Source organism: Rhipicephalus microplus, unplaced genomic scaffold, assembly GCF_043290135.1.
Source record: "Rhipicephalus microplus isolate Deutch F79 unplaced genomic scaffold, USDA_Rmic scaffold_14, whole genome shotgun sequence".
NCBI lineage: Eukaryota > Metazoa > Arthropoda > Arachnida > Ixodida > Ixodidae > Rhipicephalus > Rhipicephalus microplus.
The window spans coordinates 22,268,742-22,293,703 of NW_027464587.1; the positions used below are offsets into that span (position 1 = coordinate 22,268,742).

Consider the following 24,962-nt stretch of genomic DNA (forward strand, 5'->3'; position numbering starts at 1 on the left):
TTTAGTATGTTCGGGTGAAGATTTAACTGGGAAAGTTTTAGTAACAGTCGAGAATGGGGTACTTTGTCGAACGCTTTGGAAAAATCTAGGAATACGGCAACGGTTTGTAAGTTACAGTCCAGGTTAGCATGCAAATCATGAACAAATAAGGCCAGTTGCGTTTCACAAGAAAAACCTCTGCGGAAGAACCCATGTTGTGCTGGATAGAAAAAGCTGTTTGAATCAAGAACGTTTATGATATGCGTGTAGATGACGTGTTCCATGATTTTACAGGGCACGCTGGTTAAAGATATGGGACGATAGTTTAATGGCTAGTTTTTCTTACCCGATTTGAAAATTGAAACGACCTTACCGTTCTTCCAGTCATCTGGTAGATGTTCTGTTAAAAGTGACTGTGAGAAAAGCAAGCATAGAAAAGATGCACAAATATATTTTGTATTCTTAAGGAATTTGGAGTTGATTTCGTCAATACCAGAAGAGAAGGAAAGTTTTAATTTGTCGATTAAGCACATAATTCCATTAGCAGTGAACGATACCAGTGGCATAGCACATTCTATAATAGTGGGTGGTATTGTAAATGACATGTTACTTTGTTTGGTAAACACCGATGAGAAAGCGCTATTGAAGATGTTAGCGCATTGCTCATCGGAAGAGTAATTGGGGCAGTATGCGGGGGGGGGGGGGGGGTTCAAAACCTGCCAAAGTTTTTTTTTGGTTGTTAGCATTCTTAATAAGTTAACGTTGAAAAAAGAATTCTTTGTGTCTTGGTCTGCGCATAAATAAGCTTTTTCAGCTGCATAGTATTTCTGCCAGTTTTGTGGGTCTTCTAGTCTTCTTGCTAATCTAAACAGGCGTTTTTTCTTGTTTCTAATCTTTTTCAGAGATTTAGAGTACCATGGTTTTGGCTGTTTGCGCGGAAGTAAGATTTCGGAATAAACCTGTCAGTCAATTCATTGACCTTTTCCTTAAACAGTGTCCAGTTTTTTTCAACGGACCGGGCCAATAGCCGGTCTCGAAGTCCATCAAAGAAAAGTATTTCGCATTGTGAAGGTGATCTAAGGTGTCGTCTATCCTTGGAAGCGGCTACACGTCCTTCTTCGTGACTTTGTTGAGGCGGCGATAGCCGGTGCAGAAGCGTAGAGTTCCGTCCTTCTTCAGTAACACTACCGTTGACGCCTATGGACTCTTTGAAGCTGAATGATGTCGTCGTGTAGCATTTTGTCGGCTTGTTCTTTTATGGCCTCGTGTTCTCACGTCAACACTCTGTACGGACTCTGATAGAGTGGCCTGGTACTTTCTTCTGTTACCATTCTATGTATCGCGACGGGAGTCTCTTGAATTCTTGATGATGACGAAAAGCAGTTTCTGTATTTCAGGAGCAAGTTTTTGAGCTGTTCCTGTTCATACACCGTAAAGCTCGGATTAACGTCGAAAACCGGTTGAAGCGCTCGAGTCGTAGTGTATTCGGCAGAATCAATGACGGCAGAAATGTTGCTGGTTTCCAGTATTTCTTCGATGTAAGCAACCCTCGTACCTTTGCTCACGTTCTTGTACTCATTGCTGAAGTTCGTAAGCATAACCCTTGCATTACCTTCCTGCAGCGCGGCTATTCCTCTGGCGACGAACATTTTTCGGTTGATCAACAGGTGCTGGTCGCATTCAACGACGCCTTGCATGTCTGTTGATTCTTTAGTGCAGACAGAAATGCTGATGCTGGAGCAAGGAGGAACGGTGATTTGCTCTTCCAGCACTATAAAGCGCGCCTCCTAGACAGTGTGTGCTGCGGCAGTGCTGTTTCTGTGGATAGCGTTATTGCCTCTGAACTTAGGTTGATGACGGCGCCGTGTTGACTTGAGAAGTCCATCCCAAGTATCACATCCCTGGAGCAGTGCTGTAGAATTAGAAAGCTGGCGGTATAAGTCCGGTTATTAATGGTGATTCTTGCTGTGCAAACACCAGCCGCCGTTGTTACATGACCACCCACAGTCCGGATTTCCGGGCCTTGGCAAGCACTCATCACTTTCTTTAACTTCACCACGAAAGGCCCACCGATGACAAAATAGTCGGAACCAGTGTCGACGAGAGCGGCGACGTTGTGGCCATCGGACATTACGTCCTAGTCCCTAGTTCGTCGTCGTGCGCTTCGGTTCGGTCGTGGCGTTGGGTCACGGCAACGTCGATTTGCTCCACTGCTTCCATCCTGCGTCGTCAGGTTGTCTTCAGCACGTGGGGTTTCATTGTCCAGGTTTTCCCTAGTTCGCGTCATGTTTGGAAAGCACCGTCGTGTCGTCGTCCAAGGAGAATCTTCGGTAGTTCATCGCACAGCAACCGCGCCTCCAGCGGTTGCTGCCCTTAGTTTCCTGGATAAGGGCTAGGAGACCGGCCTAGAGTTGGGCCAATGAACGGCCAGCGGTGAGGCAACACGTACTGGCTGGGTGACGGCGAACAAGATCCTCAGGGTGTTCACAGCGCTGCTGCAAGGTAGTTGGAAATGTCGCGGGGTCTTTCCCTCTTCTGTGGAGGCGGTGCATCTACAGCGAAACCACGCAGTCCCATCTGACGATACTGAAAGTGGCGGTAAGTGTGGCCAGCTTCTCCGCAGTGGTAGCAGATCAGTTGGTGGTCGGGGGCATGCTACACATCGATTTTTCTCGGAGCATTGCACTCATCAGAGGGTGGACGGTATGGCGTCGACTGCGGCGGTGGCTGGTGGCAGAACTCCGACAATGCGGTCTCGTGAAGGGGGAGCATAGCATCGTGCTGCAGCAGCGTAGCTCATCGCTTGTGGCTGATGCTGCAGTGCTTCGGAAACTCCAAGCGATTGCCGAACTTCTTCGCGGACAATGTTGACGATCGAGTCCACTAGAGGCTGCGCTGAGGGTAACAGCTTGCGCAGCTCCTCTTGCACAATCCCTTGGATAGTCTCGCGCAGGCCATCTGAGCAGAGCGATTGCGTTTCTGCGTACTCTGGCGTCGAGTGGCGACTGAATTGTCGAGTGCGCATCTCCAGCGTCTTTTAAACCACTGTCGCTTCGAAAATGAATGCCTCGACAGTGCACGGTGGGTTTCGTATCAGACCCGCGAACAGCTCCTGCTTTACTCCTTGCATAGAAAGCGAACTTTTTTGTCTTCAGGCATATCGGGGTCGGCGTGCCGAAAGAGTTTGGTCATCTCTTTCATGAAGAGCGTCACGTTTTCATTTGGAAGCTGCGGCCGAGTTTCAAGCAGCGCTTCAGCCCTCTTCTTGCGTATGACGCTCGAGAATGTAGCGAGGAACTTTGTGCAGAATGTGTCCTATGTTGTCACGATTCGATCCTGGTTCTTACCACGCATTAGCGGCATCTTGTAAGGCGAAGTACACATGACGAAGCTTATCTTCGCTGTTCCAAGCATTGAAAATGGCCCCTCAGTCGTATGCCTCCAGCGAACTTTCCGGGTCTTCAAGGGCTGAACCGTGGAAGGTCAGCGACTCCTTGGGTTGCCGGAGCAGGATCGGTGCAGACAACACAGGCTCTGTCATCGTTGCTGCTGCTGCCGTGGTCAGGGTCTTGGTCTGCCGGGTCTTCTCAGGTAGAGGCCCAAAGTCTGGCGGTGGACCTCGTTGCCTGCAGCTTGTTCACTCCTCGGGGTTGTCATCGATGTCTTCACGACTGGCGCTGGCTTCACGGCTTGACTGGGGCGTCACGTACATGGAAGGAACAGCACCTCCACCAGCTGTCATGGGGTTGAGACATAGACGAAGGTAGCAGACTGCAGGTCGGATAATAAACTGTTTACTTGGGCCCAACTTGTGGCCACGTAAAAGGAAAGCCAAATTACAGCAAGACGCTGGCACTGATAGCAGCGAGCAGAGCGTCGGCTGTCGATCAACTGACAAGCGGCGAAGCGCATCAGCACTTGTACACTTGCCATCGAATGTGCTAGCGTTATCGCCAACGGCGACATAGGTTCCAGAATAATCTAATGTTCACGAGGTGGGCGTAATCTCAACAAAACAATCTACTACAGCCTTGAGGCTTTTCGAACATCGTAGGCACGGTTTACACTGAACATAGTGTAACGGGATAACAAAACTTGAGGAAAGGAACCTGGCATTATAATCTATAGTGCCTTGAAGTACAGTCGAACCCTTGTATAAGAGACAGTAATATAAAAGACAAATGGGTAAAAGAGACACCAGTGTGCCTACAGTAAAATACGAGTTGATAAATGCATACAAGGTACCGTGCTTATAAGAGACATCTCATATAAAATACAAGAATTGCTGCCCGGAGCATGCCTCTTATAAAGGCGTTTTAAACTGTAACATTGTATACATTTGACGCATTTACAGACGGTTTTCTCCATGGGTCATTCTTTAAAAGGTTAAAGCAGTTAAAACATACCTCTCCCAGGAATGCCAAGAGAAATTGAAGCTCTTTCATTCAATAATAATTCCCGTAGACAATTCACCGCAACGAGGAGGATTGGCAGAAGGTTTGAAAATATGAAAGCAAACCTGAGGCTACAAGAATCATGGAATGAAAAACAATTTCAATCACTTAGTAAACTATAATGTGCATTAACCATGCCATCTATGTCTGGCCATCTATGTCTTCTGGCTCGTACCCCGCTTACAGTAACTCATTCCGTCCACCAAACCACAATTATCCGACCCGCACTGAGTCTACAGCATTTACTGCCCCTGAGGACTATGGCCACCCTGTCCCGTCGTCGCCACCGCCTCAAAGCCACCCTTCTCGTTCAAATACGCGTCGCCGCTCTCCCTCGCCAGCGTTCAACCGCCGCATGTCCCCGGAAAACTAGGCTGCGCAGCTTCTGGAGGTGAAGCTGCCCTTTCGACCATACCCAAAAATCCTCTGTTGTCCTTACGTTTGAACCAGAACACCCTAGAAGTATATGTTGATGGCACACCTGTTGAAGCTTTGATAGATACGGGCGCTCACGTCTGTATTATAAGTTCGCGTTTTCGTCGTCGCATGAAGAAAGTCTTCACGCCCCCCTTGACCAGTGTCGTCCAAGTTGCAGATGGTGCAACAGTCCCAGTCGTCGGTATGTGCACAGCTCAACTTACCGTAGCCGGTCATCAAGTGGTCGTCCTTTTTACCGTGCTTGCAACATGTCCCCACGACCTCATACTAGGCCTAGATTTTCTTGCCACCAATTCTGCTCAGATTGATTGCTCCGCTGGTGTGCTCCCCCTTGAACTGCCACAAATCAGTGCCGCCCCGTACCAACCTACATGCCAATTACAATGCAGCGACTTTGTTTGCCTGCCCTCCAAAACTGTGATGTACGTCGATTTTCTGTGCTCACCAGCTGTGCCCGACGGTGACTATTACGCTACGCCTCTCACCGACGTACTCCTTGCGCACAATGTTGCAGTGCCCTATACGGTGCTTAGCATCGCAAATAACAAAACTTGTCTACCTCTTGTCAATTTCGGCTACATGAATCATGTGCTTCCACAAGGCATTTCTGTGGCCCACCTGTGTCCGTTGCTCGATTCACAAATTGAAGTGCTTGGCTTAGACACACTTGTTTCACCGCAGCGCACATCACTCGCAACACATTCGGGCAGCCGTCAAATTGTAGACATGATCCCCACTGATCTTCCGCCTCCACAAGTTGAAGCCCTACAACATCTTCTCGAGGCCTACCAGGATATTTCCGATTTTGGCGACGACCGACCTCTAGGGCAGACGTCCTTTGTCCAGCATCGCATACACACAGGTGATGCCAACCCTGTTCACTGCCGTCCCTACAGAGTGTCTGCTTTTGAGCGGAGCATAATTCAGAAGGAGGTGAACAAGATGCCAGCGAAGGACATTATTGAACTATCCTCCAGTCCCTGGGCATCCCCGGTGGTATTAGTTAAAAAGAAGGACGGATCGTGGCGATTTTGTGTGGACTATCGCCACCTTAACAACATCACCAAGAAAGACGCATACCCTCTGCCCCGCATTGACGACGCCCTTGATTACCTTCATGGTGCCGCCTACTTTTCTTCCATTGATCTTCGTTCTGGTTATTGGCAGATTGCCGTGGACCCCATGGACCGAGAGAAGACGGCTTTTGTAACACCCGATGGCCTCTACCAATTCAAAGTAATGCCTTTCGGCTTATGTAATGCCCCCGCCACCTTTGAACGAATGATGGACTCCCTGCTCCATGGATTCAAGTGGTCTACGTGTCTTTGTTATCTGGATGACGTGATTGTGTTTGCTCCCACTTTTGAAGCACACCTTGAGAGACAGTCGAAAATTCTTGATGTATTCCGTCTCGCCGGCCTTCAGCTGAATTCATCCAAGGGCCGGTTTGGTCGCCGTCGCATCACAATACTTGGACATATTGTTGACGCTTACGGCGTACAGCCTGACCCAGAAAAAGTTCGAGCTGTGAAGGACTTTCCTGTGCCAAAAACTGCCAAAGATGTCCGCAGCTTTGTGGGGCTCTGCTTCTATTTTCGGCGGTTCATCAAGAACTTCGCGGAAATCGCTCGGCCCCTAACAGATTTACTCAAACCAGATGAGACGTTTACCTGGGGTCCCTCGCAAGCAGCAGCATTTTCCGACCTGACCACTTTGCTCACTTCTCCTGTGCTGGCTCACTTCGACCCTACGGCACCGACCGAAGTCCCCACCGATGCCAGCGGTTACGGAATAGGCGCTGTGTTGGCTCAGCGACAACGTGGGCAGCATCGCGTGATAGCTTATGCCAGCAGGCTGCTGTCCCACTCGGAGCGTAATTATTCTATCACAGAGCGCGAATGCCTAGCGCTAGTGTGGGCAGTCGCGAAATTTCGCTCTTACTTATACGGCCAACCATTTATAGTTCTCACCGACCACCACGCTCTTTGCTGGCTCGCCTCCCTCAAAGATCCCACAGGTCGTCTCGCCCGCTGGGCACTCCGCCTACAGGAGTATTCTTACAACGTAGTGTACAAATCAGGAAAACTGCACAAAGATGTGGATTGTCTGTCACGCTACCCTGTGGCCGACTGCGATCCTACGAGCACTGATTCTGTGGGCTGCGTCCTTTCCATCTCCCAGCTGCTTCATCTCGGGGACAAGCAGCGTCGCGATCCGGATATCAGCCGCCTAATACAACAGCTCGTATCTTCACCGCAAGACGCTTCTGTTCGCATGTTTATTTTAAAGCACCGCACCTTATATCGGCGTAATTTATCGCCCAATGGTCACAACCTACTTCTGGTCATACCAAAGCACCTGCATTCCACAGTCCTACACGAGCTCCATGACGCACCAACCGCGGGTCACCTTGGTGTCTCTCGCACATATGACCGTGTCCGCCGCCGCTTCTACTGGCCTCGCCTTTCACGCTCTGTACGTCGCTATGTCAACGCTTGTGAAATTTGCCAGCGTCGCAAAAAGCCGTCAGGACTCCCTTCTGGATATCTTCAGCCCATCGACATCCCATCGGAGCCATTCTTCCGTGTTGGTTTGGACCTTTTCGGTTCCTTCCCAACATCCGCCTCCGGAAACAAGTGGGTCGCGGTGGCTACGGATTACGCGACCCGTTATGCAGTTACGCGAGCCATGCTAACAAGCTGCGCTACAGACGTCGCTGATTTTCTACTACGCGATCTCATTTTAGTGCATGGAGCCCCTCGTCAACTGCTGACAGACCGAGGCCGTACGTTCCTTTCGAAAGTGGTTGACGATATCCTGCGTTCCTGCTCTACCCAACATAAGCTCACGACATCGTACCACCCCCAGACAAACTGGCTTACAGAACGTTTAAACCGCACCCTGACAGACATGCTATCGAAGTACGTCTCGGCCGACCATCGTGATTGGGACCTTGCACTACCCTACGTGACATTCGCATGCAATTCCTCCCGGCATGACACTGCCGGGTACTCGTCATTTTACCTTCTGTTTGGACGCGAACCAACATTGCCGTTGGATACCTTCCTGCCAGCCGCTGCGCAGTCTACTTCTGAATATGCACGCGACGCTATTACCCGAGCTGACCACGCTCGTCAGCTTGCCCGCAGCAGATTAATGGCGTCCCAAGACTCGCAGAAGCATCGTTACGACGAGCGGCATTGCGACGAACACTTTCCAACAGGTTCCCTCGTTCTTCTTTGGTCCCCTACGCGACATGCAGGCCTTTCAGAAAAACTTCTCTCTCGTTTCACGGACCCATACCGCGTGCTTAGACGAGTGACCGACACTACATATGAAATTGTCCCTGATGATCCATCAACCTCTTCCGCTATGCTGTCAAGGGACATCGTCCACGTATCAAGGCTCAAGCGTCACCACACTGCTCCTGCTGTGGCCCGGTAAACTCGCCAGGTCGGCGCTTTTGCCGCCGGGGGTCGTGTTACGTGATTTCGCCTGACTAAAAGAGGGCATAGTGGGGCATACCCAAGTAAGGTGCCTCAGACTGAGAGTAAAGAAGTGGACGTTGTCGGTGAGCTGCATTGTGGCTGCGGACTGACAACTGTTATTTTCCAGGTAACAATATAATTAGTTTTATTGCAAGTTACACACTTTTAGCTCTGCAACATGACACAGTGATAACCTTAACCCTTTTGTCTCCCCCTCTTTTCATCCCTAAACTTCTGTAATTTTTTACCATTCATAGTTCCTAATGCTTCAAATAAAGTGTAGAGTGCAAATAACTAATTAGGAAGCACATACAAAATATGTAATACGTGTGAAAAGTAATAGACATAAAAATTTCATATTTCAGCTACCCTAGTAAAGGTATAAATACATTTTTTTATTATACAATAAAATATTGAAAGTTAAACTAGATAATTGCATTTGTCACACTTTGGAAAAATATTTGGGCAAAATTTTATGAAGATCCGAGCACTAAAAGTGCCCGAAAAAGGAGGGGCAGATTGGAAAAAAATGGCAAAATTTGTGTTTTAAGAAAAACGGGTTTTAAAGTTAAAATTGAGTTGAAAGATATAAAATTTATGAAGTTTAAGAAAGATATTAAATCAGATGAAATTTGCACACCAAAAAGAACAATCCTTCTTGTAGTGGCCACTGTGACTAAAATACGCCAGCACCATGAGTTTGTCCCTCTTGGCTTTTTCGAGCCGACTCCTCACAGACATTTTGCTCACAAACAGGACTATAAAACGCTTGCCAAACTTCCGCTCCATCTGGCAGAGCCTTGTGCCAACTGCAAGCTAAGAATAAGTTCGACAAGACTGCGAAATCCAAACTAAGTCCAGTGTCATGCCATTTTGCAGCCATGTTTGTGCCACATACCGTCGTACATAATGGCAATGTCGTCCCTGCTAAGTTCTCTCACTGCGAGCTCTTCCAACCTCTCAAAATTGGCGCTGACGTCATCCATTGCTGCATCACGAACTTTCCGGCTGAAGGGTGTGAATGACTTTTGATGCATTGGCTTTTGCGAGCCAACAACTGCCGCAAATCGGACCGGCTGCTCGTAGCCTATTTCTACAGAGCACGCCGCACAACTGCTTTCACTTGCGAGTAATGTCTTTTTTCATTCATAACGGAGATAATTACACGAGAAAAGCATTGTTCAGCTGCGCTGCTCGACAAAACATGGGCCCCGCAAATAGGTTTCTCAGCACATACAGGCGTGCAGCGGCCAATGGTGGTACCCAATTCTTACCATGTGATAAGCCAGTCGCGGTGCTCTAAAGATGCGCAGAAGAGTGCGTCTTTTTATTATTTCTTGCGCTGCATCAGTGAGTGAAACTGTTGTTATTTGAAGAGTGAGGCTCGACTCTTCGATTCATGCGATCAACAATGGCGAGCGGCGGCACATTATCGGCAGCAAGGTGCTCGAAGACTGCACACTTTTGACCTTTTAACAGGCACCTTGTGCTCTTTAGATGCAATTTTAAAGAATTTCCAGTTAAGTCTCGACCTGTATTATTTTTTTCATAACACTAGAGGTGCTAATCGTTAATTTTGAAAAAAACTCGCGTTTCTCGACCCGCATCTCCCCTTAACTAGAAATTCGAGTTAAGCGTGTTCGAATGAATGAGATTTGACTGTAATTTTTTTCCTAAAATCACTGATGTTCTGCTTTGGCAGAGCATCAGTAATAACATGATGAAATCTCGGGCTGGAAATATACTGCGAATTCTTTTTTTTGCTATGCCAATTTTAAGCAAAAAAAAAAAAATGTGAACTTCTCACACAGCTAACAGAAAGTGGCATACCAAACGACTCGTTGAGCAAGGTAGTGCCTTCAGCAAAGCAATCATATGCAGCAGTACACTGCAAAATGAAGTTAAGAAAATACTTTTACTATGCAAGAGGATCAATTCATCCAAGGTTCAAAAATATATTTCTGATTCTTAGCCCCTAGTTGATATAAATAGCAGAAACAACTGGTGTACACAACTGTGTATGTAGCTTTTCAAAAGTAAATGGCCTGGAAGCATTTTTTGCACTGTATTTGCCATCTTTTGAAAACACTTGGTACATTGTATAAAAAAAATTCCTGTTTTTTGTGTGTGTGCGTGTTTGCAAGAAGTCAGATCAGGATAGTGTGCTCTGTCCCATATTTTCTCAAATGCTCTGCACGCAAAGTATTGCTTTTAAAATGCAGTATCAACCAGCTGCTGCTCACTTGTGATGTCCATTTTTTGCTTTCTCGAGTCAAGACATAAAAGCTATTTCACCAACAAGACCTCATTGGAACCCTCAGCAACGTGGGCTGAGGGTTGTACACTGAGTATTCAAGAATGGTCCCACCTGACACCAATGAGGGTGGCGATGAACATGGAGCAGATAGGGTCGGCCACGAGCCAGCCAAATTGGCCCATCAGGATGGCCGACACAATGACGCCGACGCTGCCCAGGGTGTCGGCCAGGATGTGCAAGAACACACCTGCACAGAGTCCCAAGATATGTACAGTAGACTTTTTTCTGGATTGCTTTAAATGCTTGCCGACCAGTGGGCAAGCAGGAAAGAACGGCTCTGGTATCACATTTTAAACTCTTTTCCTACCACAGGTAAAATAGGCGATTTTTGTAGGTTACACTACGTCATCTTTTTTTTTTTTTTTGCAGAAGGAAGTACGGCACTTAATATTTCAAGTAATAAAAAAAGCAAAGCTACCATATTTATTCTCGTAATAAACGCAGTTAAAAAAATTTGAATAAAGTTGGGGGCGTGTTTATTATGCGTGGTAAAATTTTATGAAAACTTTTTCGGGATGAGCAAAAAAAATGCAGTAATGCAAAAAAAAAAGAAAGTTAGGTCACTTCGCCTTTCGCAATTGATATAAGTATACACTGTTCGAAAACAGCTTCTTTGCTGCAGTCATCTTTGGAGGTTGATGGCACTATCTTCTGCAAGATGTCCCTGCACCGCCCGCACACGCCATAAAAGCATTTTCTGGCCTCTTTTCTCGCAGTCGTTTATCCGTAACAGTGGTATCTGCTGTGATCTCGAGGGGCACCCAGAAGCGTACGCTACGACCCACTTTGCCAACTTTTCAACAACCTTGCACGACGACCGCGCCTCCGCCGTTGACGTGGTAGAAAATAACCAACATTGCAGCAAGCTACCCCCGAAGCATCAAAATAAACCGTTGATAACGAGATTAACGACAAAATACAGCTGCCACCTCGCTTCTACATGAGAAGTTCCTCTACGCACGGAGAGCAAGCAAAGTGAGAATCGAAGGTGCTACCATGTTGCAGAAATTGTCACGATCTTTTCTGGCCGACAAGTGATTTTTTTCTGATTCTCTAAAAACCTGCGACGCCATAGCGACAAATGACGCTTTGCGACAGCAAATTTAGTGATCGTCGCTAGAAAATGGAGTGCCCGTCGTTGGGCCTTCAAGTTTTGTATTTGCAGGAAGGGACCGTCGGTTGGCGCGGGCAGTTTTGTGACCTTCGCTCCTTGGTGCCTATCAGCCGTAATGTCTTTACACTTGCACCCTGCTGTGGTGCACACAGATGGAAAAAAAAACAATATGCATGTGTTAACGGGCAAGGGTGGGGAGGAGCGAGCCAAGGAGGCCTAGGGGGGTTGGCATAATAATAAAAAACAGACGAGATAAAACGGGTAAGGAGGCACGACGTGTTGGTTAGCGGGACTGCAGGGGATAAATGTAGGGGGTGCATATACTATGTGGGGAAAAAAAACAAAACAAATTTTGACAACTGAAATTGGGGGTGCATTTATTTGCGAGTGCATTCATTATGCAAGTAAATATGGTAATTAATTATTATGCATAAAAGTTTCATTGAAGAGATTTGTAGTATGCGAGTGATATGAACCGCCAAATTTGAGATTGTGAGAATCAACTAAACAAAGTTGGTACAGACATTTCTATCCACTAAAAAAAAAAACATAACAAAATATTTCATATACAAACTGTTTAATAGGCACCATCTCTGAAAAGGTCCTGCTTTTTCATTCAACAGGCGGTCACGACAAAAGTTTAGTGTGAGCGCAGTGACTGGGCGCGTCATGCAGCAAAGCTTTTCCTCAATGTAAACGATAGCATACCATCACACGTCTTGCAATGAACTAGTTTCCGCTTGCTTTTCTAGTCACTCTTAATTTTTTTTTTTTTGCAGATTTTACGACTTTGCATCCTGCCAGGATGGGATTAAAATGTGTATTGAGTTGGATCGCAGCAGAAAACAAAATTGACCATTGCTTCGGGCTGGCTTGCAACGTCATTGCTCTCGAGAGTTACGAAAAGGCAGCAACCTCAGGCTCCCTGCTGCCCGTTAAATAAATAAATATCCACCGCTGTGGAGGTGCTCACACTCCCTGTAAATTTGTTTGTGCCTCTTAACGCACGTGTCTTGCGCAGAAGCGCATTCAGAGGCGACAACTATCAACTATTGTGCTCGCGAGCGTTTGTCACCACTATCATTATTATGGTTAGTGCGTAGCGCTGGCGGTGGTGCCCGGCGGCAAACATTGATGGTGGCAGAGGAGAGAGAAGTGGTCCTTCTTTTCTTTTGGCGGGTGGCGGCTGGCGCGAAAGGTTGTCTCTAGCGATGGGTCTGCCGTGGGCGGCACCGCGCGTCGTCTGCGGCGGGCCCGCGTGGCGAGTCAAGCATCGGCCATTTTGTGCGTGTTTTTTTTTTGTGTTTTATATGTTGTTGAGTGTTTTGTAAGTTCTTGTAAGGTTGTTTTAGTGCGTTGATCACATTTGCTGTATAATGATTTGGCTGACGATATCGTCGATCTAAAAGTAGTTAAATAAATGCGAGTTGTTTTGGCTCATTCCAACCGTGTCTACTTGTCCATTCACTCCATGAGCGTGGCGCTTTCTCTACTTCGAGACCCCCCCCTCCCATCGCACACACACCTAAATGCCAATATCTGTGATCTTTCAAAGCACACATGTGCTGGACCCAGCAACGACCATATAGGCTTTCAACTTAGATGATCATGCAACACTGGAGTGTGTTTAAAACTCAAGGCCATGACAAAAAAAAAACAAAGAAAACACATACTGTATTTGCATGATTTAAGGTTGACTGGAATGTAGGAATCACGCGAGGGGAAGGGGGAAGAGCAGCACAAGTGCACTTTATTAAAAAAAGTTATTTACGGTGTCTAAAAAAGACAACTGTCACATTCCAGTTTATCAAAGTGGCTTCACGGCAATGCCTGAAAGCTGTCCAGAAATCTTAGCTTCCCAAAAATGTGCGGGAATCATTTTCAGAAAGACTTTACAACCAAAACACGTTTTCCATTTTAGGTTGACCCCCTCCCCCCTCCCCAAGCTTTGAATTATTTCAAATTAAGACAAATGGGTCGACCTACAATACGGTAAATAGGAGAACTATAGTTATCCTTTACGACGGACGGTGCAGCGTGTCAATAAGTGGCGTGAAATGCCTAGTAATGGTAATGTGTCCTTGTTTAACATACCGAAATGATGATATGACGAGAGATACCACAGTAGAGGGCATCAGAAATTTTGATCCGCTTGGTTTCTTTAACGTGCACCTAAATCTAAGCACATGGGCCTCGAGAATTTTCGCCTCCATCGCAAATGCAACCGCCGCAGCTGGAATCACAGCTGGCCGAGTTGAAGCTCACAGACCCAAAACACCCTTCTTAGGTCTAAACAATGCAGTGCAGGCATACCACATCCCACACAAACTTAATGTGCTCAAAGACTTCTGTGTGACCCGAAAACAACCAAAACAGCCAGGGCTTCTCGTGGTCTTTATTCCTTCTATGCAATACATCATAGACAGAAATGGTACACACTTTGAACCACCGCTCAACAACTACTAAGCTTCCAGCATGATTCAGAATATAGATTTCAGGACTGCATCATAATTTGTGGTAGCACTTCTTTTTCTACCAATATTGTTAGTTTTGCTACCAATACTGTTAAGGAAACATGATTAGTTGCATTTGGTGTCACTTTGGTGCGACATCATTGTTTGGCACATGAAATGTCATTCTGAATTGACGATTATGCACACAAGCAACTTGGTCTGCACCAACCTTCCTCTCTTTAGGGCAAGGCCTTCTACATAACATGTTTTATTTTAGCATATTCAATGTAAAGGCGTGCTGCTGCCCCGTTGGCTGGCTGGGAATCGACCCTCTAAAGCCCTTTCCCCTCCTCATAAAAAAACAGTTAGCATGAGCATTCAGACAAAAAAGAGCTGAGCTAGTTTGTAAGTACAGTCAAATCTCGCTATAACAAAACTCTTAACATGCACGACAAAATTCACTGTTGTAGAACAAGACTTGCTTCACTGCAATACAGGCCAAGGAGTGGGCAGCATGTCACATGCTTCTCACAAAGCAAGCACGTCATGATTTACCCATTTTCTATGGGAATATAAAGAAATTAAGAAAGGACAATCCGACGTGATTCACAATGTATGCGAACCTTCAACAGCTGGTTGCTCCAGCAATTCGCGCACTTGCACTGCTGGTGCAGTTCTTGTGCCTGCAATGCCCAATTTGAAAACTCGATTCAAAAGCTTTAATGATCATGTTTTCGGCCAAACACATAGCGAATTTCACCCCACAAGCCATCAGTAAATTCTTTATTTTACCATAAAAAATATGGTAAAGATCGCATCATGATGTGCTGGCACAGAGAGGCGCAGGTGACAGGCTGTCTGCGTGTCACTACTGTATTGTAGTGAAGATGTCTTGTTTTCAGCAGGCACGCATCTTTGTTGATCATGAGTGCATTCTTTTTTTTTCCCCCAGTGGAAGCACTGAACCCTACCATTACCCAGTGTTTTCGGCAAAATTAGGACCAGGTATTGCTGAAAAACATAACCCATGAAACTGCAAATGACCAGCCCTGATTACCTTGAATAATGTCAAGTTTATTGCATTCCACTTTTTGTATGTCTCGTTAATTCGAAAACCCGCTTATTTTGAACATTTCTCAAAGTCCCAGTGACTTCAAATTAACAAGGCTTCATTGTTGTAAATCTTAAGTGGAGGTCTTGGCAAGTGTCAATCCATCTAAATTAGGGCCAGTCTATGAGCCCAAACTTTTGTTATCTTGGTTCTGAAATTTGCCTTGACAAAATAAATTTGAATTAATCAGCACACATGCTCCAGAATCATGGTAATCAAGAAGCAGTATGTAATGGCCATGAGCCACCATCAAGTCAGTAATTCTAGCAGAACTGCACAATGAATACAGAATACCAAATGTACAGCAGACCTTATGGAGGGCATGGTGATGCTGACAATGGTGTACAGTCGCGGCCACGTCAGTGTAGAGCACGCGAACAGCCGGTTTTTGCTCTGCGGGGCGAAATTTTGGGCTCTGACGTGGTCAGCCTGACTACTAGACTGAGCATGCTCCTGATACACCACTTCAGAGCCCGAAACTGCAAAGCGAAAACCGGCTGCTATAGTGCTCTACACAGACTTGTGCCGGTTTGGGCTTGTTGGTATGACATAACAATAATAGCTATAGCGCGAGAACAGAACGACGACAAAGGGAAACACGCTCGTCTCCTTCTCACACCTTCATTGTCGTTCTGTTCTCACGCTATAACTATCGTTTACACAGACGTGGTCGTGGCTGTACATTTACATGAAAGCGAGAAGAAAGGACATAAAAAAAAAAAGCTGTACATTTACATGAAAGCGAGAAGAAAGGACATAAAAAAAAAAGAACGGCTGGTGGCTTCACATTTTCTTTTTGCCAGAATTGCGGGCACTGTCCGCTTTTCCTTCTGACGGGTGAATGCTAACGTAAATTCTACGCCATTTTTCTGTCCCATATATAGCTTGTGTGCATTCAAACCAGAGCATGTAGAGATCAGGTAAGCAAGAAACAAACACAGTGCAAAAAAATATGACAGCTCCCACTCCTTGTAAAAACCGGTTTTATGGAAAGCCGTCAGTGAGTACCGTATCTACTTGCATAATAGGTGCACCCCAGTTTGTTCGTGAGAAATAAGATGTTTTAAAAAAATTTCCGTGCCTACTAGGCACGCCCTGAACTTGGCTGTGACCAGTAGTTCTGTACCATATTTGAACGGTTGCAATTCGACACCCCTTTATGTGAACTGAAGCGAGGAAAAAAGAAAAGAAAGAAAACCACGGCAGTGCTGCGCGAGTGAGAAGGAAGGATGGTTGCTTGAGTGTCGAAGTAACCTTTGTAGCAGCACTGGTGTGACTCCGGCCACTAGCCCGGCCACGCGCGCTCCACATAGAACGTGCACGGCTATTGAGAGCTATCCTTTCGACGCCCAATCTTCATGTTGCTTCGTACAAACTTCCTGCAACAACATGTTGAATCGCAGGCTAGCTAGGCCTAATCACTGTTGGTGCTTTTCGGTGGCAGTCATGGGCGATCGAAGCGGTGGTTTTGTGCAGAATCAAACTCTTTTTGGTGGCTCTACATAAAGGAAAGGGGGCTTGGGTGGCGCTTGTAACACCCGAATGCTGCTTCACGATTCGACTGCAATATTAAGGATATGGGGCAGGAGCCTGTTAAATCGAACAATTCATACCATTCAGCGTACGAAATTTCGGTTGTGATAATACGCATAATCTAGGTGGCCTGAAACGTAATCAGTGAGTTTCCACAACGGTGTCGTCATCTTACAGTTTTTCTTTTTCTTTTTTTTGTGTTCATTTCACTGATAATGCGAATCTTGCTATGTTAATTTTTGACACATGCGAAGCTGCATGCTCAACACGTTTTTCGCTCGTGTAGTCTACGAAGAGGGTTGTTTCAGCTAAAGTGCGAATATCCGTGACTTCGGCGATGTACGTTATTAACCGTCTATGCTGTAGTCGGAATTAACACTTTCAAAATTTTACCCCGTGTAATAGGCGGACCCTGAACTTAGAGCCCAATTTTCTGGAAAAAAAAGTGAGCCTATTAAGCGACTAGATACAGTAATTCTTTATGCTGCATTTTTTTTTTGCCCATGAGGCAAGCATTACGAGGTGGATAAACGTGTTTCTGTAAGAGCAGTAGTTGTACACACGTTGTGGGCTTGCCAGGTACATCAACTGCACTAATGTCTCACGTCAAGTCAGCACTCCTGTTAGAGTACAGGTGTCATCATCATCAAAACAAATTTTGTTCTACAGTGCAATGCCGAGAATATCATACGTAACGCTTGTAAGCGTATTCTTCCGGTGTCGACCAACGCTTGAATATAGCTTACTGAATCATAGGAATACAGGCGCAATGTTTATCAGACTGCTATAAAAGCAGAGCAAACACGGGTACCCTCCACAAGACATTATTTACATTTAGCCGCTGAATAACAAGATCAGGTTCAGTGAATGTTGAATAACGAAACTTGACAGTATATAAGGTGTCGAACAACCGTACCCTGCATAATTTGGCTCCTGGCAGCCGGTGGTGCTTTTTCGCTGTCGCAGTTGGGCTCGAGACCTGCAAGAGAGACCAGATAAGTGACGTGTATGTTTACACAGAACTTCAGAGACAAACGTCAAGACGAAACTGTGGACATGTGCCTTGGAAAAAGGGTAACAAATTTTATTCACCATTCTTGTGAATGCAAGCTCAAAAAAGGAGGATTATGCCATTGCTTGATCGTCACTAATAAAACAAGCCCTACGTAAAGTCGTATCGAACCAATTCCTGAATATAGCAGCTGGCACTGAGAATTAAAACTTAAATCTAGTAATAGCCCAATATTTAAAGACTTCAAACTTTTGAGTGATAATTACAGTATTCAGTCAATTTAAGAAAAATTTAACTAATAAAATATATATAAGTATTCAAAATGGACAAACAGATGCACTATATTTGAGCACATATAGCCCATCTAAAGAAGTGGCTTCACAACACCGTAGAGCTGCTGTGCTGTGAAACTACCTACCCAGGGGGAATCCACACTGCTACAAAGTTACACTTCGAAGTTGAATGCACAGGACTCACGAATTAAAGTAAAATCAAATTTTTAGTATATCAATTGGTGTGTGTGAGCTTTTGAGAAAACCACGGCACACCACAACGAACGTGGTTTCTAAAGACAATGTTGGCTCTGATCTACATGTTCGCATCGAAGTGACCCAAACTGAAGACTGTGCTAACGCAAGTGTGCACGTTACTAAGCCCTGAATTGCCCTGTTTCAATTTATACTGCACACACTACCTGCACTTTCATTAAACTTGAAAATATGTTACATGGGCTTATATGTAATAAAAGTAACAAACTTTAAAGCATGATGCATTTTACCACGTCCAATTTGGCACCCTGTTGCGATTCAACTCTTGCTACTATTCAAAGCTGCTACCCCTTCACTTTGAACGAAACGTCCCATTCGCACAAGCCTAGTTCATTTTTGAAAATATCCTGTGCAACTCTGAAATGAGGTCTCAAATACAGTGCAAGCGCTCTTCTTTGGAAGCTATGTCTATTAACAGTATGCAGCAAACTTAACATGTCTATTGGCTAAATGTTTGCCTTAAAGAGTACAATAGGCCTAAGGCTAGCGTTTTGCAGTGGCTGTCACCTCTGAAGACTGGCTGGTTGTCTTGCAGTGAAAGAATAGAAAAATATTCCTCTTTCATGGTAGAAGTTTTTAAAGTTATTAATAGACTATTACTAGACTATTTCTGACTGTGTTGCTAGCATCAAAAGATTTAATATGCATCTGAACTGCCCTGACCTTATCTGGCCTTTAGAGAAGAAACTCAGGCCGGTAATTTCAGATAAAGAAGGGTACAGTCGAATTCCGCTATAACTAATTCAGCTGCAGTGAAATTTCCGCCACAACAAGTAATTTTCGATTCCCCATCAATAGCCCACAGAAAATAATGTGAAAAATGTCCAGTCATAACGAATATTTTTCCTGAATACTTCCACTACATTTAAGTTTTTGTCACACAAGGAAAAAGAACTTGTCTAGGTTTGCCACAAAATCCCACTGATTGATTCATTGATTGATTTGTGGGGTTTAACGTCCCAAAACCATCATGTGATTATGAGAGACGCCGTAGTGGAAGGCTCCGAAAATTTTGACCACCTGGGGTAACGTGTACCCGAATCTGAGCGCACGGGCCGACAGCATTTTAGCCTCCACCAGGAATGCAGCCCCCGCAACTGGGATTCGATCCCGCGACCTGCGGGTCAGCAGACTAGTACCTTAGGCACTAGACCATCACGGCGGGTCCGCAAAATCCCACTAACAACAAGGTCATTTAAGCAAGATGAAAGAGGAACACAGTCCGATGCACTTATAATGATCTCAGATATAACTATTTATGTGTTATAACGACCATATTTCGGTGCACTAACGATTTTCCTATGCTACCCTTCAAAAATGAGTCGAAGATTTTGGTCGTTGAGCAAGGTCGCTCACTTTCCAGACGTTTCTTCACAGGCAGAACGGAAGTGAGAGGGGAAAAATGAAAAGAAAAAATAGGAGGCAGCATCGAGAATTGCGGTCAGCTTTAGCACGGCGCACTTTTCTGATGCCATTATCGGCATCTACAACTGCCAACAATAAACCAACAATGCCTTCGAATGCAAGAAGCCATAGATGCAAGAAGGGATAACTTTTGTTGAATGAAAGTTCACTGCGACGTTGAACTCTCAGACACCACAACGTGCCGTTAAAGGTTTTCCACCTTTTGGTAACGACAAAGACCGGTCAATTAGTGATAACTTCCAAGCGGTTGCAGCGGGGCCTTAACAGATAGGACTAAAAAAGAGCAATAGCGAAGTGGCTGGTGGTGATGAACACAATCATCTGCAGATAACTGCTCGGCGGAGTGACGGTACCTTCTGCCTTCTGGCGGCAGTTTATCCGCCTTGTAATTGTGTTCTCTCTCCAGAAGGTTTTCTCGCTCTTCACATTCACGCGTGTGGGTGCCGGCCTTTGTTCCAGAGTACAATCATTGTTGGTCGGTATAAGGATGAGATGACTCGATTGATCATAGAAGCCGAACTTGTTGATGCTCTTGGAGATGTATGTATTAGCAAGCCTTCAATTGCCTTGTCACCCAAGGAACTGGCGTTCCTGCGTACGCAGTGATACGTGATTTTATCTGTGTGGTTTTTTGTTGTCCCATTTATCGTTTTTCTTCTAGGTAGATGACACTGTCCTGCATTTATCTGAATACACGTGCTTATCTGCTTGCTCGCCTGACGATTATGGCTTAAAAACGGCTTGGAGGTCGAAAATAAACATGTTGTTGCTAGTAGCGCTCTGTCCTCTCAGTCTATTCTTTCCTGTGTTTGTTTTTTCACCTCGCGCTACATAAATTTCTTTCAAATGTCGAGCACAGACTGTGCTTCTTCCTGCGATGAGACTGTACACTGCGAGTGAACTTTGCCCCTCAGGTACACAAAGCAACACAATCAGTTCTGTTCGCAGCTGTTAGCTTTGAACTTCACCCGCTTGGGCAGCAAAACGTGGTCAACTTGCTCACCCTCGAGCTGACACACACCGTACAACGCAGAGTCATGTTCACTGCCAAACGTTAACTTGTTCCATGTTTCGTCAGGTAGACGGAGATTCACACACACGCGTTGAACTTCAGCGACAGCATCGACTGCGTCAGCTGTTTCGACCTCGGGAATATTGGGAATTTCGAGCTCCTGTTGCTGCACGAGTACTTCGGGCTCTTGTCTGCTGACTGAGTTGCGCTTTTACCATTTCGTAGCAGGTCTGTGCTGCTCACATATATTTCGGTCTTTTCTTTTCATGGGTGCTTTTTTTGTAAAGTACTTTGGTGCGTCCGGGAACACCGTAGGCACAGCATCGTCCGACAAACTCAGTCGAACATGGGGTATCTCTACAACCTCACCGTTTACAACGTGCCGGTATGTTCTTCCAATGAATCTCTCGTTGAAGTGCCACTCGCATACGACGCTGTTTGTTGTCTGTTCTTTGTCAGCCCACTGAATATTACGAGCCCATTGCTGATGTCTCGAGGGATCCTTTGGGGCCTTAAAGACCGATAGCTTTCCTGAGCACGATCGATACCCGCCTTTACAACCAGGCACGAAGCATGTACTTGAACGGCAGAACGGCATGGTCAGCAAACTGACCATGCGCTGGTTCGCAAAACACGTGGCCAGATAAACAACAACAGCGAAGGCGAGGCATCCGAACGAGGCAACGGCACAGCACAGAGAGAGCGAACGAGCCCACAAATCACCTACCCGAAGCAAGCAAAGCGAGCACCTGTTGCTACAGCAGCGCCCCTTGCGATGGCCAGAACTTTCACTGCGTTTCGCCCGCCCCTCTTTCATGGCAAAAATGCAGCGCATGTCACACTTCCCCCCTCTAGCCACCATAGTGCAGGTTTACAAGCGAGTGCAGAGGCGAGGGCAACAGGGGAGGGCAAGGTCAGCGAGGCAGAGCGAGAGTTGCGGAGCAGGAAGCATGGGTTCGGAAAACTTGAGACAGCGAAAGAGCAGAAAACAAAACGCAAAGAATTTTTTAGCACTTTTTTTTTCTTCGAAAGAGGCGATGACTAGAGGTGTGCGCCGAGACGTTGGCGCGCCGCCGCCGCCAGCTGATCGGAGCGCCGCCGCCACCGGTGTGTTTTTTGGTTGCGCCAATTAAATTTTTTTAAGTAAAGCTGGCTTTCTTTGGCAGTTTATTCTGTCGGCAGTAAATTATCGGTCCTTTTTTAATTCTTCCGTCTAGTAAATGCATTGCAATCAATTTACCTGCCGGTTACAGTTAAATAACTGGATCAGAAAAAATGCCAGGCCTGCGCGGAAGGTGCACCACAGTCACAGCGAGGGCTAGAAGATCGGACTTTTAGAACCTTTTCTAAACACTCATTGCGTAACTGCTGCAAACACACTTGCTTGAAATTCACTACGGCATTCATGATAAAAATTTTAGAGTACTAGGCTAGCATTCCTTCTGCTATTTTTCGTCATTTTTCTGAGAAGTGTGGTATCCGCTAAACACTTGCAAGGAATTTTGTGCCAATTGTTCATGCAGTGACTGGCGACGATGAGGAATCGTGTCTGAAGTGAGTATGCACCATAGTTAATAGCTAAACAAGAACAATCTTTTGTAATGACTTAAAGCCTACGACGACCCACACGCTACGCTATTCGAATTGTGCGATGACTGGTTAAATGCTCTTTCGCTGTTTGACAACACTTTATAGGTCGTATCAACGCGATTGCTTTTCCGACACCAACCTTGCCTAAGGCAAGCTTGCCTACAAGTCCCAAGCACTTGTGTGGCTCAGTGGTAGAATACTGGGCAGGCACTCAGCAGACCCGGGTTCGAACCCCACTGTATCATTAATGTGGATAAAACACTAAGTACATAATGTCTTGTCTTTCCTCCACTTTGCCATGCACTCGTCAACAATCAAACTGAGTAATCTGCTCCTAACTTCACCCGTGTTCTATCTTTGACTGAATTCGACTAACTAAATCTAGATGCCAATTTTTCTCAACGGTGTTTGAAACAGTACATCAATAACACAGCTTGCTGTGTGAGTTGCTTCATAATATTCGGAAGAGGAATGCAACGAAAGACACGAAGACAACAAAGGAGAACAACCGCAGAGAGCAAGCATTGGACTTCGAACACGATGTTTATTGCAGAAAGCCCAGCCACACACAACCCCGCAACGCATGCATAAATTATGCTATTTGAGTCATTTGACAACTGCACACCTAACAGTGCACAAGTGTTAAGGTGTTACAAACAGCACATTTTCATAAAACATTTGAGTTGACGCTACATGCAATCACTATGTAGCCATGCAAGCTCTTTATCTGTAAGGAAAACTGATGAATGACTTACGCATGATGCTTTGCCATGTTTTGTTTTATTTCGAAGGATTTAAAAATATTACGCTAAACCTTATTAGGGATGTAAAGCCATTGCAGTGCAGAGGTGAGTTTCCGCCAGTACCTGTAGGGAGTATAACGCGGTGTTCATGCAGTCTGCCATTGAAGCTGATCGGTTCTTCTGACTTTTGTAGACACAGCCACATGACAAGAAAATTTCGAAACTCACGTACGTCTGCGCTGCAAAAGCTGTAGCTGCGCGCCCCCGATTTCAAATCAGGGTGCCATAAAAAAGGAATTGAGAAATAGCATTTAATATGAAAGTTGCAAAGCCTATCAATTCAATAAAAAAGGCAACGTGACATATGCGATGCGAACCCTCAGTTTTTGGTCAACGGGCGCACGTTGTCACAAAACGAGCGCTCAAAATGGGCGCGCCACCAAATTCTCGCGACGAAGCGCCGGAAAGACGTTTCGAGGTCAACGATAAAAAAAAGAAAACAAGCATCCAAAGACACCCCGGGCGCGCGTCTCTCTTCCCTCGGAAGCGCAGGTTCGCCGACAAACCTCCTCACATCAGCGGCCGAGCAAGCCCTGGAAAGTTCTCGATGGAAAGGGGCGTGGTGATGCAGAGTTGCGTCATCTGTCGCGGACGGCCCTCGAAACATCTCGCTCTTTCCCCAGCCTCGGCAGCGCATCGCGCTGATGGGAACGATGAGAATTTTCTGGAATCTAGCCCTTTAATGCCTGAATTATGAAAGCGCCGAAGAAAAAAATTCGTTTTCCATTTTTCAGCTTTAAATAGCAATCTTTACTTCATTCGGAAATTATATTATCTGAAATGCAACTTTATTGCATACTTTTAGGTTTGTCGCGAATTCGCGACAACAGGCACTTAAGTCAATATGTGGTCCAAACGAGAGATGCGTTCAATTCAACGCAACTATGTGATCGCCGCATCAATAAACCGAGTCTGATCAGGGCTACGGAGCTTGGCATCTCTGGCAAACATTTATTTCACAGAAACTGAATCGTTCAATCAAAAATATTCAGCAAAACATATTGTAACAGCGAGCTGTGATAAGATGGTTTTATTTACAGGAGGTGAACGATGGTCGTTTGCGGCAGCACACTGCGATCGTGCCAAGACTCTTCGTCTTCCTCTGCTTCTCTTCTCTACCTTTTTCTAGTCTGTTACACTCCCCCGCAAGCAGACGAAGCCCGTAGGGCGAGTTATGATGCACAAGGAGGGTAGAAAGGTTTCAGGCGAGCAACGTGAGTGAGCTGCGTTCTGCTCGATCGTCGACCATTGGACAAAAGACGAGCTATTACGTAAGTGAGCTGGCTTAGACGCTCCAAAACTACAAATAGGCCTGAATATCGTGACAGAAGCTTTTGACACAATCCACGCTTGCGTTGCGGTGTCCAAAGTAACACCAAGTCACCTTTTTCGAATAAAACCGGTTCGTGACGGTCGTCGTATCGTTCCTTCGAACGACGTTGAGAGGCCAGAGTACGAAGACGAGCGATTCGACGGGCTTCTTCCGCGAAGCACAGGGTGTTTGATACAGAGTCGTCATTGTGTAGAATGAAGGGTAAGAAAGTGTCTAGAGGGCTTAGTGGCAACCTTGCGTACAACAGATAAAATGGGCTGAAGTTCGTTGTTTCATGTTTTGCCGTGTTGTACGCGTACGTGATAAAAGGCAGCACTTCATCCCAGTTCTTATGATTGGAAGAAACGTACAT

General features: G+C 45.8%; 1 protein-coding gene across 2 annotated transcripts in view; it reads right to left on the reverse strand.

Annotated features, from left to right (window-relative positions):
• Nucleotides 1-24,962, reverse strand: part of ZnT86D (solute carrier family 30 member 7) — a 149,715-nt gene that overhangs the window by 23,034 nt on the left and 101,719 nt on the right. For both annotated transcript variants that reach the window (XM_075882920.1, XM_037432298.2), the window contains 2 exons: nt 17,804-17,866; nt 10,728-10,863 (listed from right to left, as the gene is read on the reverse strand). In XM_075882920.1, coding sequence (XP_075739035.1) covers nt 10,728-10,863; nt 17,804-17,866 — 199 coding nt within the window. The remainder of the gene's footprint in view (nt 1-10,727; nt 10,864-17,803; nt 17,867-24,962) is intronic.